Genomic DNA, 19,020 nt, shown 5'->3' on the forward strand with positions numbered 1-19,020 from the left:
TTCCAAACTTTTTTTCTGGGTCTCAGAAGGATATGTAAAAGTTCCTGTTTTGTAACACTGTATAGCAGTATCAGCACTTGCACGGCATCTCCAGTATTTGCAAGCATATTTACAAGCTCATTTGAATACGACCATATCAAATTGACTATTTAAACAAATTAAAATTGTATTATTCACCTAAAGAGATATGTAACTTCCATGTCATAGTGGTTAAAATCACACCATTACCTCAGGGGACCTGCAGCTACCACAAGCAGAACTGAGACTCTAATGTAGTTGCCATTTTGTCACTCGAGGAAACTGCATTTCTCCGTCATTCACACACAGCACATTGATTGACTCGAAATTAATCTCTGATACCGCTTTGGCTTCCGCTCAACAGGGTTTCTGGTGCGCCACACATGACGTTCGGTCCTTCGTATGACCTTAAAATATCCCCATGCTAATACAGCTAATCGCTAACCCTCCCAAAGAAGTTTTAAGCCAATGTACCTCAAAGGAAAGCACAATGCTAAGAACTCAGGAGGGTATTTTCACTGGCTCCAGGCCTTGCACTTTTATCTGCGCAGCGCAGAAGGAGACAATTTCATCAGGAAGGGGTTTTGTGAAGGCAAGCCCCCTATTAGCAAATGCCTTGTTTCTTTAAAACTTTGTTCAGTGAAACACGTCCAAGTCTGGTAAAGCTTTTGATGCTCTAAACATCCCTTCAAGAAGCATTGCTCGCACAATGATTTCAAACTCGGCTTTGAAAGACGTCTCTTAAATGTGGTGAAAAGTGAGAGAATTTTGTCGACTTTCAGAAGCTCTCTCGGTTGTCATACTTAGATAATGAGGAAGGAAGTGGAAGGCAGTTTTGAAATTAAACAGTACTAATGCAGTGGAAGCATGTGTGTGTGTGTCAGGAGTCTTGAGTACCCTTGTTTTCCCCCTGCGTTGTGGTGTAAGAGGTGCTGTATATCCTCCTTTTGTGGGGGAAGCTTATGATACTTGTGACTGCCGGTACGAAGTCACATGAGAGGGAGGAGGAGGAACAAACACAATAGCTGCAGTATATGAGCAAACTCCTCTCAGACCACCCTCCTCTCCTCCCTAAATACCTTGACATGATTTCTTAAGCCCCGCTTACAGACAAGCGTCTCATTCTCTGAGCTGCTGTCAACGTGTTTGAGATATAACTCTTCCTGATATGTAGGATGTGCCATCACGTTTAACATACATTAAACATGTTAATTAAAAGTGAACTGATTTGTAGCGGAACTGTTTTTGTTCTAGTAATTACGATCATTAAACAAAGTGTTTTCTTTAATTACAGAGGAGCGAAAAGCTGAGTACAACTCCATGAGCCCTAACCTCTCTCTCCATGGAATTGGAAATGGTACAGGTAAGAAACATTCATGCATAGACATACAATAAATAGCTATATAAGACACCATTTCTTAAACACATGAATGAATGTTTCCTATGTCTCTTAAAACTAAAAGTAAATGCATACAAGTGAGCATGTGAGATAAAGCTCATGTGTGTCAACGGGAGATGGAAAGTAAACATTTTTAAGTTGAGCGCGAGTGCATTGCAAATCACATTTTGCAGCCAAATTGAGTTTAAGGGCAAAATCGAATTTGTTCAGTCCATGTAGTTTCAAATTGATTACAAGGAAACAATAACAATTTTATTTGCTTACCCAATTTCCAGTCATCTGAAGAAAAAAGTATGATTTAGAATAACTTTTGTCAGTTTATTAGTTATCTACCCACATTACCTCATGTTTGTACACATATAAGTATACACTTTTCTAAGGCAGGGTTGTCTATTCATCCTGTTGATATCTTTAAGCACTTCTCCGTAAAGCATCCAAAAACCTATTGTTTACGAAAATCACGTTTAAAATCTTGTTCTGTGCAATTACACATAACACATGATCTATAATTAGATTATTGGGTCCAATTTTATGTATACGATGAGCAATACAAAGTGAGATCAGTTACCCTGGCACGCCTAATTGCCATATAACCCAATTACCCATAATGCTGGAAATGTTTAAAGCATTTTCAAACATGCAAGAGGATGCTTAAAGAGTGCTTGATGATCAAGCTGGCTCCTATTAGTCTTTGAAGTGGCCATTATGTTGTAACTTAAATAAATACTTCCACCTTGAAAGGCCTTCTAATGGTTTGGTCTCCACTACATCACACTTAGACTGGCCAATGTCCTAATGTTCAGCTTTAGGTCCTTTTCAGTGACACCGAGCATCAACCACTAGATTCATTTGTGCTTTTTCTCCCCACTTCCTCTGCGCAGTTAAGGGTATTGATGCATCTTCAGAGCTCGAAAGGTTCCTTGACAAGAGGAAACTGGATGACAGTGAGGGACATGCAGCAAGCATTGCCGAATACCTGCAGGATACTGTTATTATTTACCCTGAGGACCCAGAGGAAGGGACACGGCTGGGCACGCCAGAGGCTAATGGACAAGATGAAAATGAAAATGGTAGGCATTAAACTATACATGGGTCAAAGATGAAAAAGGGTGTACTACTGCTTTAAATAGTTGTTTTTCAAAAAAAAAAAAAAATTAAAAAGTTTTCTATTTAATTTAATTTAATTGCATTTTTGTTTTTCTGAGCAAAAAATAAGTATCATACATTTCTCCTTAATTTAAAGACACCCACTAAAATGACATTCAGTATTTGCCATTATCCTAGGTTTTTCAGTAAGAATTTTCACATTTTTATTCACCAAAAACCTTAAAAGTAGACACTTTACTTACATGTAATGTGCTTTCTATGGACATAAAATCACTTTTGTTAATTTCTTTTGATGTGGACATCTTAATGTCTTTGACCCACATACAAATATGACTCGCTAAGCACCCAATGCTTTATTATTTTATATTGTCAGAGGGGCGAAATTTATATTTTTAATAAAAATTATGCAAAAATAATTTCATGTTATTTTACAAATTAGCTTGTGTGGACAAAATGCATATATGTGACCCTGTACCACAAAACCAGTAATACAGGTCAATTTTTACATCGAATATATACATAAGATCTGAATAAATAAGCTTTTCATTGATGTATGGTTTGTTAGAATAGGACAATATTTGGCCGAGATAAAACTATTTGAAAATCTGAAATCTGAGGGTGCAAAAAATTAAAATAGTGAGAAAATCGCCTTTACAGTTTTTAGCAATGCATATTACTAATCAAAAAATTAAGTTTTGATATATTTACTGTGGAAAATTTCCAAAATGTAATACTGGAACATGATCTTTACTTAATATCCTAATGATTTTTGGCATAAAAGAAAAATCGATAATTTTGACCCATACAGTGTTATACAACTTAAGACTGGTTTTGTGGTCCACGGTCACATATTTAGTTTATATTTTGCTGCTTCACATAACTGTATGCAGTGCTTTACCTATCATTCTCCCATAGCCTCATATGGCAACTGTTTGTCCCACATATGCTGTTTTTTTTCTTCAATCCCCCCTCCTTCACTCTGTTCACTCCTTTCAATTTTGCCCAGATCTGGCACTGAGGACGCCAGATGCCTTTGCCCAACTGTTGACCTGCCCCTACTGTGACCGGGGCTACAAGCGGCTGACCTCCCTAAAGGAGCACATCAAGTACCGACATGAGAAAAACGATGAGAGCTTCCCCTGTCCCCTGTGCAGTGACACCTTCGCCTACCGCACCCAGCTAGAGCGCCATATGGCCACGCATAAGCCTGCCAGAGATCAGGTGAGACTAGGCCCACCTCAATCCGTACCCACACTCATTACATCCTCATGCTATAAAAATCTGGGTTCATTGTGAAAGATGCCGCATCTCTCATTCTGAGCTTGTTTACTCATCCGAGGAGAACATGTTTCAGCCTGTTGATAGCTCCAGCATTGAACGAGCTCCTCCGGAAGCTCCTTAATACTTGAATCCTTCACACCGGAGCCACAGCTGTGCACTGTCATACTCCCCTGAGTGTCCGCCCACAGCCGGCCATGTGTGGGCTGTTCTAGCACATTGAGTCCTATAGGCCTGCCGACTTCTCGCATCAGCTGTTGGAAAGGAGTCAACTCAAAAGATGCGGGGAAAGCTGATGTTATTTCTGCCTTTTAGGCTAGTCTTAACATGAGCATGCTGTGAAAAATGCAGCGATATGGAATTATTTCTAAGAGGAAACTCTATATTGCTTTATTACTGAAGGAAAAGGTCTGTTTTTGATGTGGTAAAAGGAGTTCTCAGTTGTTTGATAGGATTATAACAGGATATCCCGCGTTTAGGCTTTCAACTTTGAACCTTAAGCAGACTTGGGCACGTTGGAAAAGAATTCGGAATACTTGCTTTGCACGCTCATCTTACTGGCTGATTCTCACTCACACATATGCACACACGCATACGCACATATGTGCACCTCTTCAGACTGAATTAAACACGACCAGATGGCTTTTTTTCTCGGTGATCTAGAGTATCCTAATCCTTAAATGACTTTAAGTGTTTGTTTATTTGCTCTAAAGAGGTATTTTCCTGAAGGCTTTGAACATTAATTTCTAGGTTCACCTTGCTAGGTTTAGTTTTACGTTTCATCATGTGTTCTGTGTATGTATTTGCAACACTCATACAGAAAATTGAAACCCCAGTGTGCATCTTATATTGGCCTATGTGCACGTGTATGACTGAACTTTTGAAGAAAGAACTTCACAGTACTGTACATAGTGACTATTAAACGTGCACTTGTGGACACCCACACATTTTTCACAGACCTTTTGTGTCTGTGTGTGGGGTGCAGGGTGAATGCTGTTGTTTTTGTTGTGCATCTGGGGCCCACATTTGAATTTCAAATGGAGGAAGAGCACCTACGTTTAACTTTGACTGGTGAATACAGATGCAGCCTACACTGTTTTAACTAAACCCAGACAACAACTGTTTAAAGTATGCAGATAGTAGTTTAACGAATAAGGTACTAAAAGACACCACCAATTGATCATGTAAACTCTATGCAGAAAAAAAGAATCTGAATATCTGTAACCTTGGACACACATACCTAAATACAATTCTGGTCTGTTTTCTGTGTTTAATTAATCAATAGAAATAAATAAACATTTATTTCAGCATTGGAATGAATTATAAACTGTTTTCTGACTGTTTTCTGTTCTTTCTCTCCATTGCAGCCTCAACTGCTAAACGAAGGGGCCGGTAACCGCAAATTCAAATGCACAGAGTGCGGCAAAGCCTTCAAATATAAGCATCATTTGAAGGAGCACCTCCGCATTCACAGTGGTAAATGTTTCATTGAATAATATGTTAAGAGCCTTCTTTCATAAGTGGCTGTGAAAAGAATGTCAATAATGTATATAATCTTATTTCATATGTCTCCAGTTTTGCCTAATGGTAATTCAGTGTGGTTTGGATAGTCTGGATAGATGATGAATATTGAAAACCATAATTATATAATTATGCAGGAATTATTTTTTATTGTAGGATCTCATCATCTCATCAATCATTAAACTGAATGATGGGATGGGGAAAGAAGTTCAATGCAATTCTAACTTGATTGAATGTGTAAAATATGCAAATGAACATCACTTTATGTGTTTATTTATCTTTTTTTTTTAGGTGAAAAGCCATATGAGTGCTCCAACTGCAAGAAACGCTTTTCCCACTCTGGCTCCTACAGCTCCCACATAAGTAGCAAGAAATGCATTGGTCTTATCTCTATTAATGGACGGGTACGCCATGGAGTCAACAGCAAGCCTGGCTCTTCACCAAACTCTGCTGCTTCCTCCCCTGGCAGTCCTGCCTTAGCTCAGCTCCGTCACAAACTGGAGAACGGCAGGTCCATGAGCCTCCAAGACCCATCTGCTCACCCAGACATCAAGTCAGAGCCCATGGACTTCAATGAATACCGTCTTATGATCGCATCTCAGCAAGAATACGGTGGGTCAGGAGCCTTTCTCAATGGCGGTGGTCATGGAGGTAGTCCTCCGGGGATGCACGGTTCATCTCAGAACCCCCAGCAACATCTGGGCATTGGGTCAGATCCTCATCCGTTTAGCTATCCAGGGATCCTCAACAACATGAGTGAGGTTCAGAAGGTTCTTCAGATTGTGGATAACACAGTTTGCCGGCAGAAGATGGACGGCAACCCTGAAGAGATCTCTAAGCTCAGAGCATACATGAAGGAATTAGGCTCCCAGATGGAAGAGCAGAATCGGATACTGGCCTCCCAGCAAGGATTCCTTGGCGTTGGTCACAACAGTCCCACCAAGACCATCATTGACTACACACTGGAAAAGGTCAATGAAGCCAAAGCGTGTCTTCAGAGTTTAACAGAAGATTCTAAGAGACGACCTGTAGATATCAAAAAAGAAAGACCTAGTCACGCTATGGATCTTCTATCTGAAGATAAAGCACAGGAGAGAGATGCGCAGTATGCACCATTCTCTTGTCAGTATTGCAAGGAGACGTTTTCTGGCCCTATTCCATTACATCAGCATGAGCGATATCTCTGCAAGATGAATGAGGAGATCAAGGCTGTCCTCAAACCTAATGATACTGTACCAACTGGTCGGAGGGGGCTTTTCGGCTCAGAGCAGCAGGCTGGTGTGATCCCCTCATCCCTTGAGAGGAATGCCACCAGCCCAGTCAACCTCTACAAGGATCACATGTCCGTACTAAAAGCCTACTTTGCCATGAACACTGAGCCTAACTCAGAGGAATTGAGGAAGATCTCCATGGCAGTGGGTCTTCCTCAGGAATTTGTGAAGGATTCGTTTGTGCAATGGAAAGCTCAATCTCACCATAGCTTCTCTAGGAAAAGATCTCCTCCTCCTGAGCGAAGTGGAGAGATCAATCATGGCTTGAGCAGGGAGTCAGCATTTGCCCGGTCACCTGTTTCACTAAGCCAATACGGCGACTCGACGGCAGAGATCCAAGCCCTCACCAATGGGGATTCGGGGCACAAGTTGTCCAAACTGCATCAGTTTACAGGCATAAGGCAGACCAATGAAAAGCCGCTTGACTCTGTGGACCACTTGAGAGGTGAGACACCCTCACCTTTGAATCTCTCATCATCTTCATCCAAACACTCACATAGCAGTTCGTACACCCCTAACAGCCTCGCCTCTGAGGATGCCCATGGGGAACCACTGGACTTGTCTTTGCCAAAACATGTTTCCAAGGCCGAACGGAGGCCAAAACCGAATGGTTTTTCCGTTGACCACACTATCAACTCCTCTGCACGTGAACCAGGAACAGAGCCTTTAAATTTGGCCCACATCAAGAAGGAGTTCAATGGGCCCAGCAGTCTGGGTAATGAAAATCAGCTGGAGAAAAGCTCAAGCCCCATCTTTAGCATAAACCCTTTTGGCGGCGGGCACATGTACACCTCGCTTCCACCTCATGGAGCATTCCCTCCTCCTACTTTCATGTCTACGGCTCAAGCCAGCATCCCGGGACTCAGGCCTTACTCAGGGTTGGATCCCATGAGTTTCCTTCCACCTATGGCTTATACTTACGCAGCGGGGGCAGCCACTTTTGTTGAGATGCAGCAACGCCGGAAGTACCAGCGGAAACCAGGCTTCCAGGTAAATAAAATGTTTTGGTACCAGGAAAAATAATTCCCAGTGTATTTTATTTATTAATGTTACCATGCTTTTCACCAAAGTGTGATTTATTTAAATGTTGCCTACAGAATATCTCTGTTACATACATGAATTCATACTACTTTGTTTACTAAGCTGAGAGAACCCATGTAAGTCAAGCCATATGTCCCTCTTTTTGAGACATCTTCTGGTGATAAAGGCCTTATACAGGTTACAGAGATAAGCTCTGTCCAGACTTGGGATCAAACATGGGGCAGGGGCTGTCTCTTCCTAGGTGGCAGGTTAGGATTAGGATTTGTGGCAGGTTAGGATTGTGTCTAAAATCTGTTTCTTTTGCAGGGGGAGCTACTGGACAGCGCAGGGGACTATCTGTCAGGGCTAGAGGACCTGACAGACAGCGAGTCGCTGCTCGCCCGGAAGAAGATTAAGAAGACTGAAAGTGGTATGTACGCGTGTGACTTGTGCGACAAAACATTCCAGAAGACCAGTTCCCTCCTAAGACACAAATATGAGCACACAGGTATATCACATTTAGACAACTCTTTTTTTTTACCCTCGTCCATCCCCCCTCCAAGTAATCCCTTTTTACCACATTTGTGTTTTTTTCTTGTTTCTTTCATTCCTTTCCTGCTTTAATTTTTTCATACCTACTTTTTTTTCTGTCCATTGCCATTTTTTTTTGTTGTACATTTCAAACCCATGACAAAGGTGTAACAGTTTTCTTCCTTTTGACAGGCTCAAAGGGGAAATATTTTAAAATTAGTGATATTTACAATCCAGCTAAAATGTACAAAAATAGTTACTACTTTAAATGGCAAACGCACACACAACCATTTCTCATATAAATGTTTTATACAATGAACCACAAAAAAAGCTTGTAAATTGAGCATTTGGCCCACCAGTCGAAATGGAGACACATTGTCAGTACAGTTTTGTTGGCGAGCCAACATGGAGCAGTATGCCAGGTGTGTGAAAGCCTGATGTGTGCGTGGCATTTCTATGCCACAATGTGACCTACCCTCCTGGGGGACTCCTCTCTTTCACACGTTTGCATCATCCTCACTTACATTCTTCGGTCGGAATGCATAGAGAGGAATCTGCCGTCTCGTCTATTTTTGAACTTGATGAGGGGAGGTGGGGAAGGGGACCATCTCAAGTATGGCTGCTATGGAAGGTGTTGCAGGCATGCCAGGGCTATTCATGGCCAAGAATATAGTACATCTGTTCATGTGCTTGGTGCTGATGGCGAGTGTGTGGGTTTTTATGGCAAGTATGTTACTGGTGGAATGACTGAATGCCAAATGGCAAGTCCCTCCTCCTTCACTGATTAGAGTAGAATTCATTTCCTATTTTTCCGAAAGTATATAATGCGATCCAAGTTGGCAAAAGAGGAAGGTGTGCGGGAGGTGAGGCGTTTGGTGTATGCGTTACACAAGGCATCACGAGGCGAATGTCTTATCTAAGCATTTTCGAATCCCGAGACATGATGTCATAAACTCTGTCAGGGATGCTGACTGCCTCACTTTCACCTTGTGCGGCATGGAGCGATAATCACCTGATCTTCTTGGCTGCATTCAGAACAGTCACAGACAGCCTCAGAATAGCACCTCAGGACTGTGGCTTCCCCCTCACCTCCCTGCACTGTTTTGGTAACATCTAAAATAAACCGGTAGGGTTTGTCGCTGCTCGATATGAAGCGGTTTCAATCAGGACTTCTTCTTTTTTCCCCCTTTTTTTTAACCCCAATTTATCCTGAACATCAAGTTTTTTAAAATATAATTCAATCATAAGGTACAAGTAAGGAGGGATATGTGTGGTTACTTGAAAGATGTGTCTAATAATGTAAAGTTTGTGCATCTTCCACATAGAGAATTTTCAAATTGCTTTTTATAGCTGTAAGATGTTATGGATGCTGAGCTAACCTGTTGGCTCCTCTCTCCTTGTGTCTCGGCAGGAAAGCGGCCTCACCAGTGCCAGATTTGCAAGAAGGCCTTCAAACACAAGCACCACCTCATCGAGCACTCACGCCTACATTCAGGCGAGAAACCTTACCAGTGCGACAAATGTGGCAAGCGCTTCTCCCACTCTGGCTCTTACTCGCAGCACATGAACCACCGATATTCCTACTGCAAACGGGAGGCGGAGGAGCGCGAGGCCGCTAAGCAAGATAGCCACGACAACGGCGGACCCCTGGAGCCCACGGAGCTCCTCATGCGTCGGGCTTACCTTCAAGGCCTTGGGCCCCTGGGCTTTTCGGATCCAGAGGACCAGACCGAGGACATCACACGAGAAAACACCATCTTGAGAGATGGTACCGAGGGCGGGGCCAGGGAGGCAGAGGAGGCATATCCGGAAGTGACTGACAGGCAAGAGACAAGGTTGGCTGAAGAAGAGGAAATGGAGACAGAGGGGCAGAGATTTGACATTGGGAGCCCTGATGGGACAGCAAAAGATGAGAAAGAGAGCGAAGTAATGGGAGGGACAGAGGACGAGAGCTCGGAAGAGGGTAAACCGGCGAGCAAAAGAAATCCTGACGGCGAGAACGAGGATGCTGATTAACTACTGCATTTCGGAATAAGCTTCCTGTATTCTTTGTTTTCTTTTTCCCTCAAGCTTGCGTCGTGCCCTTCTTCCACCCTTTTGGAGGGACATTGAGCCAGATTCTCATTTGTACCACACTGCCACAACTTGGTTCTCTGAGCGTGCGTCTGAGGCTTGCACTCGTCGATATAAAGAGTGGAACTCTAAAACCAGGCATCAGAAACTAGGCTGGAACATGAAGGAATCCATATTATGCAAAAATACAAGTGATAACAGAATAAAAATAAGAGAAAGGTTTTTAAAATGTACAGAGTTTTCAGCCAGAAAGCTGTGCGGTGCTGATTTCCATATAACTCCTGTGTTTTATTGTGGTCGTAGCACAAGCCTGGGAATTGCACTCTGAAAAAAAAAGAAAAGAAGTATTAGAAAAAAGGAAAAATAAAAAAAACACAAAAAATAAAATGAACAAAAAAACTCTTAGGTAAAAAAAAGCATTGCCTATATGTACTTATACTGCGCTTGAAGACGCAGTAGTGTGTCAGTGTTATATTTCATTATCACTTACTGTGATACCCTTGGTTTTACCTATCTTTTCCTGACCAGCCATTCAAGTTTTGGCGTCTCACCATGGCTTTTTTTTACGAAGCGACTTTAACTAAATAATACCTATATGATTCTTAAACGTACAAAGTCTTAAAGTTGGCCAGGGGTGGATGGAAAGAGTTTGGGTAACTGTAATGACGAAGGCTCATTGTATGAGGCGACGTCAGAACCCCTGTGTTTTTTTTTTTTCGTTCGAGAAAAGCCTTATATGCAAACCCTTTCACCTGTGTTTTCTGCAAGTGCCATCCTTGTACAGTATAAAGCGAAGTCAACTAGTGTTCTCTTTGCACCTACTTTAGTATTAAATGATAAATTTCACCTTGTCGTTTGAAATACCTACGTCAGTATTAGTATATCTAGACTGCAGTTGTTTAGTTTACATATTGTTTGTGCAATTTTCTGTATTTTTTTTAAGATCATCTGTCAGTATTATCTTGTTTTTTTTTTTTTTTGTTCAATACAAAATTCATTTTTATTTTAAACTACCATTTTATTTATGTGACTCATTTTATATTTCCTAATTATATTTATTTCATACTGTAGTGTACAGTATTATAGTTCCTTGATATAGATATATTTTAGTAAATAAGGATCCTTACAAGTGGAGCAAATTTTACGTAAAGAGAGCATTTATTGTATCTGGAGCGATTGCTGTGAATTGCTCTTCATACTACACTTACCTGATGAAGGAGAATCTACAATTTGGGAACTTTTGATACAATATTGTGAAAACACTGTATTTTTGACTGAAAGGAAAAAATTCCACTTTATTCATCTTATTTGTTTTTCCTTTTTCCCTTTTTTAGCTAAAGAAATAAAGGGGGCTGTGGTTGTTGGGATTTTTTTGAAATGTCTGTTGAAGTATAATTTAATTTTTAATTTGTAATTTCTCTTGAAAATGACCTTGCTCGAATAAATGTAGCCCAATTTAATTTTGAAAGCCTGTGTAACATCTCACTCAACGAGTCACTTCAATTTTCTCACATTATCAACACTTTTAATGTATTAAATACAAAATAATCATTCCTGTATAGCCAAGAATTTTTTTTTATATAGTTGGCAGTTTAGTATCTTTGATATAATGTATGCGTGTGTGTGTAATAAGTAGTGTCATCCATATTATAAATCACCTCCATAAACTGAAGAAAAATAGCTATCACACATCAGACTTTAATATTCCCCGGTATCATTTTCTGTGCTATCATTTAATTAATTACTGGAACCTTTACCTTTTGATGTGGATTACACATAGCAATATAATCCACCTTATCAAAGTCTCTCACAGTATGATAGCCTTCTATTAGTCTCTTTGAAGTTGAATGATGTTGGGTTGCGCTAAATTAACATCAGCTGCAGGCTGCCAAACTGGCTGTGAAGTCTCGACGTTGGAACTCTAAGGAGTTCCATTAACCATGACCTTGCTAATTTTCTCAACTCACATACTCATCTCAAGTTTAATTTTCAAGGAACTATTCAAGACACTTTTCTCCCGCAGGGATGTACAGTCCATTTCATTTTAGAAGCTAAGGTTACTGTATTAAAGAGCCCTATCAAATTGAACCGCATAGTACTTATACATAAGCCACATTCTGTTGCAATCCACATTTTCTCTGCTGTCCAAAGTCTGATGGGTAATGTATAGTTTGGAAAATAAATGCATAAGTAAATATGTGTATATGTTCTGACACTTTCCATAATACAATATGCTAACTATTACATGCAAATTAAATTCAGTGAAGCAGAAGTGTAATTAATCTGAGACTGCTGTAGTTGTTTACATTGAGGTGATTCATGAGACATACTATATATGCAGGTATCTATCTATCTATCTATCTATCTATCTATCTATCTATCTATCTATCTATCTATCTATCTATCTATCTATCTATCTATCTATCTATAATTACTACTAAATGTGGTCACTTACTGTAGTATCTATCTATCATTAACAACAATTTATAATACAATTATAATTGTACGGTAGTTATCTATCTATCTATCTATCTATCTATCTATCTATCTATCTATCTATCTATCTATCTATCTATCTATCTATCTATCTATCTATCTATCATTACCAACAATTTATAATATAATTTTAATTGTATGGTAGTTATAGTTACTTCTAAATGTGGTCACTTACTGTAGTATTAGCAGTACTCTCATCAATCAATCAAATGATCTATCTATCTATCTATCTATCTATCTATCTATCTATCTATCTATCTATCTATCTATCTATCTATCATTACCAACAATTTATAATATAATTATAATTGTAGAGTAGTTATAGTTAGTAGTTCTACTAAACAAGGTCACTTACTGTACTATTAGAAGTAGGCCTACTCTCATCAATCAATCAATCAATAAATCAATCATTAAATAGAAAGACCAAAAGAATGAATAAATAAATTAATAAGATTTATAAATGATTGAAAATAATCATTAGGAAATCAGTTGTCTGACATCATGGTGAAGCTTTCACATATAACTGCCCTCAGTAAGTGCATGAAAAAACAAAAAAACAACCCACCTACAAATGAGAGGTTTTATATGGATTCCAGCTGGACGAAGCTGGTCAGTTATGGTCATTAGCTGGCCCAAGCCGATCAGCTGGACTACCAGCTGGTGGGTCAGAGATCGACCTTTTAGACCTTGATCAAGCTGGTTAGAGTTAGTAGACCACCTTGGACCACAAACCAGCTACCATGTTCCAAAACCCAGCTTTTGGGATTCCATTTAAAAAAAAGTGTTACTATAAACAAAATATGTTTATATTATAAATTACAACTACTTTTTAAAATTATCAATCCATAGTAAATTTAACAAAAACTGTCCCATGTCTGCACAGTTCACACTACGAAGAGTGAATACTGACCACATCCTGAATGCCTGCAAACGACTTCACACGGTACAGCGCTGGAGAGCGTACTCACGCACAGTGACGTCATGACGTAAACACGCGCAGTCTTTCAGGAAGAGGTAAGACTGAATTAAACACTCGAATGTGTGTTGGTTTCTGCGTGCTTATCTGGCTTTTAACCTAGCTACCAAATGCTTTTTGACGACCAACTAACAGCAAACAAGAGTATAGGCGGTTGTACAGTCGTCGATGTGTCTTAGCGTCTCGTGTCTGCAAAGCGAAACTTGAAGTTAATTGGTTCTCATTCATCGCTGTGTCTGTGGTGCGAATTAATGGAAAGAAAAAAATAATAAAACAAAGAAAAATGAAAACTTAACTAAAAAAACTGAAGAGTAGTCGTTTGTATGAATGCAATCTTACAGCTTTCTTATAAAATGCCCCAAAATGTATTTGAACACATTGTGTTTGCATTGAATAACATGATATCAAAGCAAATCGGATAAACTTGCTATGAAATAAATTGCGTGGAAAGCATAAGCACACTTTTCAAGCAAAGTATTTCACACATATAGTTTAATAATTTTGAAATGAAATCAAGTTTATTAGATTTTAAATGATTAAACTATAGATATACAGTTTAAATATGGTATATAGAGATGTTATGGTGTTAAACATTAGTGAAACAGTTAAGTTACTGATGAATTAGATGTATGGTTACTCTGTTAGGACACTTGAGAAGAACTGACTTCATGCATCCACAAAAAAATGAAAAATTACCTCCAGTGGGTTAAATGATTCAGAAACATGAATAAATGAATTTATATAGTTTTTCATTCATATGATACCATTGTTTGACAGTGCATTATTGCACTGAAATTCATACCTCATGTCATAAGTTTGGCTTTAGCTTCTTTGTGCTTTTTGCACGTTTGCTGAATAAAGTCAAGATGTCTTTAAACAGCTGTCAGATTTTTAGCTAAAATGAGGAACACATTACAAAGATTTCCACAATTGTTATATTATTAATCAGTGGTCAAAGAAATGTTAACAACAGTGAACAAATGCAACACAGACAGATAAATGAAACGAATGAGAGTTAACATAAAATCTATTACATTCAAATCTCCCAGTAGTGCTTTTATTTATTTAGATCCATCAGTAAGATACTGAATATCACAGCCGTTGCTGTAAAAGCTGCAATATGATGTAGAGTAGTTGCTTCAGATCTTAATTCGCATGGTTTCAGCTGGACCAGCTGTGTTTTGCTTGAAATGAGTCAGAGAGAGGAAATGAAGAATGTAACCTTGAAATGTCAAAACGCTGGTCTTGAGATTGCTGTCACCAGTTTATGCATTGTGTTTGATCCCTACTGTCGTATTGAAGAAAGAAAAGGGAAATAAAGGTACTTTTAAACAGACTGTTTTACTTCCCCTGTGCCGCAATTTGTGTTACTACTTTGATCTGTTTACTTATTTGATAGGCCCGTCTTGCTTAATTCAACGAGAGTTTTAAAAAAGTAATTTCTGTTTGGTATTGTATTAAGCGTGTTACAGTAAATGACCCGTAAATGAGGGAGAACCTGTGCATGCATTACACTTTAAGCAGGAAGCATCTCTTACCCACATGTGGAAATAAATAGACATGGAAAGCTAATTTTGAAATGCGGGTACTTTTGGTAAGATAGGAACTTATTCCAGTAATCTGTATAGATATTTGATTTCACGATTCGAAATTGTAATTCTCGATAATGACAAAAGAAATGCAGTGCATGTAGCTAACACCCTTTTGAAATAATGTCATTCACACATCCGGTTAGAATGTGCCTGTTTGAGGTATCTCTGTCACCGAATGTTCAATTTATTTAACTTTAAAGTAATTTCTTTTTATTAAATTTTTAGCTGTGTCTTGATAGTTTAAACAAGGCCCTTTTCATTTGATCAACTTCATGCCTCCCATGTCTGCGATAGAGGCCATATTCTGCCATTTTATCAAATCTTTAACAGTAATAGACACAATTTTCCTCTGCTAGACACTTGAAATTAGCCCTTTATGAAATCTGGAGGACATTTTCTTTCAAATGACCTGTTCAGGAATCAAGCGTTTAGCTTTTGTCTTATTTTATCAAGTCTGTGCTGTAGTCTGTCACCTAATTGTCACCCATAAATGATAAAGAATCAGGTTTAACTCTTCAATTCATGGCACATGATTACCGTGCCTGGCGTTTGGCTCGCTTCATCTCCGTCAGCCGGGTGTGCAGTGATTAGCATGTAAGCGCTAGCATGTAATTACAGAGCAGCTTCCTTTCCTTTAATGATTACCGTTAACACAAAGCCTCTGACGAGGTGAATGAGGACACGGCTCACTCTATTAAAAGACAGAACAGACACTTGGATGGTCTGAAAATTTAATTCGTGGAAAATGTGAACTTCCTCTCGCTTTTCTAACGTAAGATCAAAGGCGTTTATGAATAGTACTTTGTGCCCTCGGTGCGTGTGGTGAACCTTCTGAAAGTGCCAATGTCAGTCTGAGTACTTCGAATTAAAAGGTTTCAGGAACAAATGACTATCATTTTTCAAGGCTTAATAGTGTTTTAGTTGATTGGGATGCCACTCAGTTCAGCAGAGACCGTCTGGAGGTTGAAGAATGTGTGTTGGCAACGTTCATTAGACCAGTTTGTTCAACAATATCATTGCAGAAAAGCTTTTTTGACACAGTTATTCCATGCTGCTTGAGCTGATGAAATTTTATTACTCGTATTCAGTAACAATTAAAAGGAAATGGAAGTTAGGTTGCAGAGTTGGAACATTTTTTTGTTATAATTAGTTTTTCTTGTATTTCTGTCGTTAGGACACATATTCAATCTATAACAGTCATTAGGACACGTAATGTAAAAGTTTCACATCTCATGCCATGCTATTTACAACACTCTTAAAAATAAAGGTTCCAAAAGGGTGTTTTCTTTTTTCTTTTTTTTTTTCTTTTTTGTGGTGGCATAGAAGAACCATTTTTTGGTTCCCCAAATAACCCTTCAGTGAAGAGTTCTTAAAAGAACCGTTTTGAAGAACATTTTACAAATCTAAAGAACCTTTTTTGACTATAAACAACCTTTTCTGCATTTAAAAGGTTCCACGGATGATTAAGGTTCTTTATGGAACCATCAATGTTAATAAAGAACCTTTATTTTTGAGAGTGAATGTGCGATATTTGTTTGTGCAATATCAAATCATCTGATATCCCTTTTGCCTCAGATTGCTTAAAGAGCAGGTCATGTGGTTCTAAAGTGTCCTAATATTGTGTTGGGAGTCCCCTACAACAGGTTTAAATGCATTTAAGGTCAGAAAACATTGCAATGTTCTCAGAATATACATTCAATATTAGAGTCATTTCCCTATTATTTTGAAACGATTAGTTCGAAGCAAGTTCAGAGCGAACCCCTCCCTTCCATAAGCCTACTCTGCTCTGATTGGTCAGTTGGCCAAGTCCGTTGTGATTTGGTACAGAGAGGAGTACTTGAGCAAGTTAGAGAGCGCTACCATTTGGAAAGCATGCACCTTTACATACATAAAACCAAAATATAGTGCTCCAATCCGTTCTTAAAACAATAAACATTTTGTTTAACAAGCGAATCGTGCCCACAGCTAAAGTTTAGCTGCTAAACTGTAAACCCCTCACAAAACAATAACGATGGATATGTTAGCCAAATGCTAACGTGACTAAATGATGAAACAATACAGTTTGTAAACCAAAATTTGTCTACATGATTTTTAAAGGAAAGGAAAGGAAAGGAAAGGAGGTGACGTGAGGCCAAGTATGGTGACCCATACTAGGAATTTGTGCTCCGCATTTAACCCATCCAAGTGCACACACACACACACAGTGCGCAGTCATTGCTGCGGCGCCCGGGGAGCAATTGGGGGTACGGTGCCTTGCTCAAGGGACTCACCTCAGTCGTGGTATTGAGGGTGGAGAGAGTGCTGGTTATTCACCTTCCCCACCGACAATCCCTGCCGGACCTGAGACTCGAACCCGCAACCTTTGGGTTACAAGTCCGACTCTCTAACCATTAGGCCACGGACAGTCTACATTAATCTAAACATTCTTAGAAAATAATGTGTTCACAGTGAATTATCAGACCTATTTCAGTAATACCGTGATTTACCTGGAAACCTAATGCTGCAGGTATACATCACATATTAGCACCAAAAAAAAAATTAAGCACTCAAATGAAAATGTACACATAACGTATCATTTGTACTTACAGGTTGTGGTTCAGACGCGCTTGTTGGTCCAAATAAAGAAGGTACGGATTTATCTTTCATGGACAAGCGTTTAGCGAATCCGCCGTTGAACTCGCCAAGATTAGAGTAGCAGTCTTCTGTAAAATGATGAGCACACAACAAAAGGTTTGAAAAATTAATTTTAATCAGTGATTTTTCACATCATCTTTCATCATTGAAAACAATACAAGCTTTCACAGCGCAGAAAACAATGTCTTCTCGACATGGTGTAAACAGACTAACTAGGTCAGGTCAGACTGTTTATATTTTGTGTGCAGGTGGGATTATGCTAATATGTTACCCAGTGACGTAGATCGGTATCAGGCAAAAGATTTGAAAATATGACGACTCGTTAAGGCGATTCAGAATCGACTTTCTTTTTGAGAGACATCTTTTATTTATCATACACTTTTTTGATTAACAACTTTGCAGACTTAAATTGAAGGATAGCTACGTTCCAAACCGCAAAAGAGATATGACCTGCTCTTTAAACATAATAGAATACCACATAAAACAAACATCAGCTGCACTTTGGCAACTGCTAGCTGTGGATACGGCCCAGCGTCTGAATTTATGAGCTTAGTGATCTTTGAAAGAGCTCCACAGTTTGCCCACTCAGTCATGACCCAGACATTATGTGATGGCACTAATATTTTTTCCCTCTGTGTGTAGGTTTCGCTTTTTTAATTTGAGCGACAAACTGTTGTGGAAACAATGCGTTGATACGGTGTCTGCTGCAGCTCTTATTGTGCACTTCATTACAAACAGCCTACTAACTCTCATCTGTCGTGACTTGACTCGTTTGACTTTCAAAATGAGCACCTCAGTGGCACATGGATCAATAAGAAAATAAGAGACTCTGCGATAAAGCACAGGAAACACTACACGCAGGTTCTTAGAAATGTATTAGTCTTTGTTTTCTGTGAATATGTGTGTGTATCTTATAGTAAGTATAATTAGTTTTTCTTTATTATGATATCAGGACAGTTCCTGAATCTCGGATTTTTGACTTTTAGAATTTAAAAACATGCTTACATGCAATTTGAATAGTCCAGTTAATTTTGTTGGTGTTTTACTTTGGATACAATTCAGATGCAGCACGGTCAAGGCTGGGCCTCGTGTTGTTTCCTTGTA

At 39.2% G+C, this 19,020-nt stretch overlaps 1 protein-coding gene across 3 annotated transcripts in view; it reads left to right on the top strand.

The window, feature by feature from the left end:
* The window catches only part of zeb2a (zinc finger E-box binding homeobox 2a), a 55,348-nt gene extending 43,662 nt beyond the window's left edge, over positions 1 to 11,686 (top strand). For 2 of the 3 annotated variants that reach the window (XM_073845362.1, XM_073845364.1), the window contains 7 exons: positions 1,313 to 1,381; positions 2,299 to 2,487; positions 3,531 to 3,745; positions 5,170 to 5,278; positions 5,615 to 7,584; positions 7,942 to 8,122; positions 9,557 to 11,686. In XM_073845362.1, coding sequence (XP_073701463.1) covers positions 1,313 to 1,381; positions 2,299 to 2,487; positions 3,531 to 3,745; positions 5,170 to 5,278; positions 5,615 to 7,584; positions 7,942 to 8,122; positions 9,557 to 10,161 — 3,338 coding nt within the window. In that variant the 3' untranslated portion in view covers positions 10,162 to 11,686. The remainder of the gene's footprint in view (positions 1 to 1,312; positions 1,382 to 2,298; positions 2,488 to 3,530; positions 3,746 to 5,169; positions 5,279 to 5,614; positions 7,585 to 7,941; positions 8,123 to 9,556) is intronic. The other variant, XM_073845363.1, reaches the window with a different exon arrangement.
* The last annotated feature ends 7,334 nt before the right edge of the window (positions 11,687 to 19,020 follow it).

Source organism: Garra rufa, chromosome 8, assembly GCF_049309525.1.
Source record: "Garra rufa chromosome 8, GarRuf1.0, whole genome shotgun sequence".
Classification (NCBI taxonomy): Eukaryota; Metazoa; Chordata; class Actinopteri; order Cypriniformes; family Cyprinidae; genus Garra; species Garra rufa.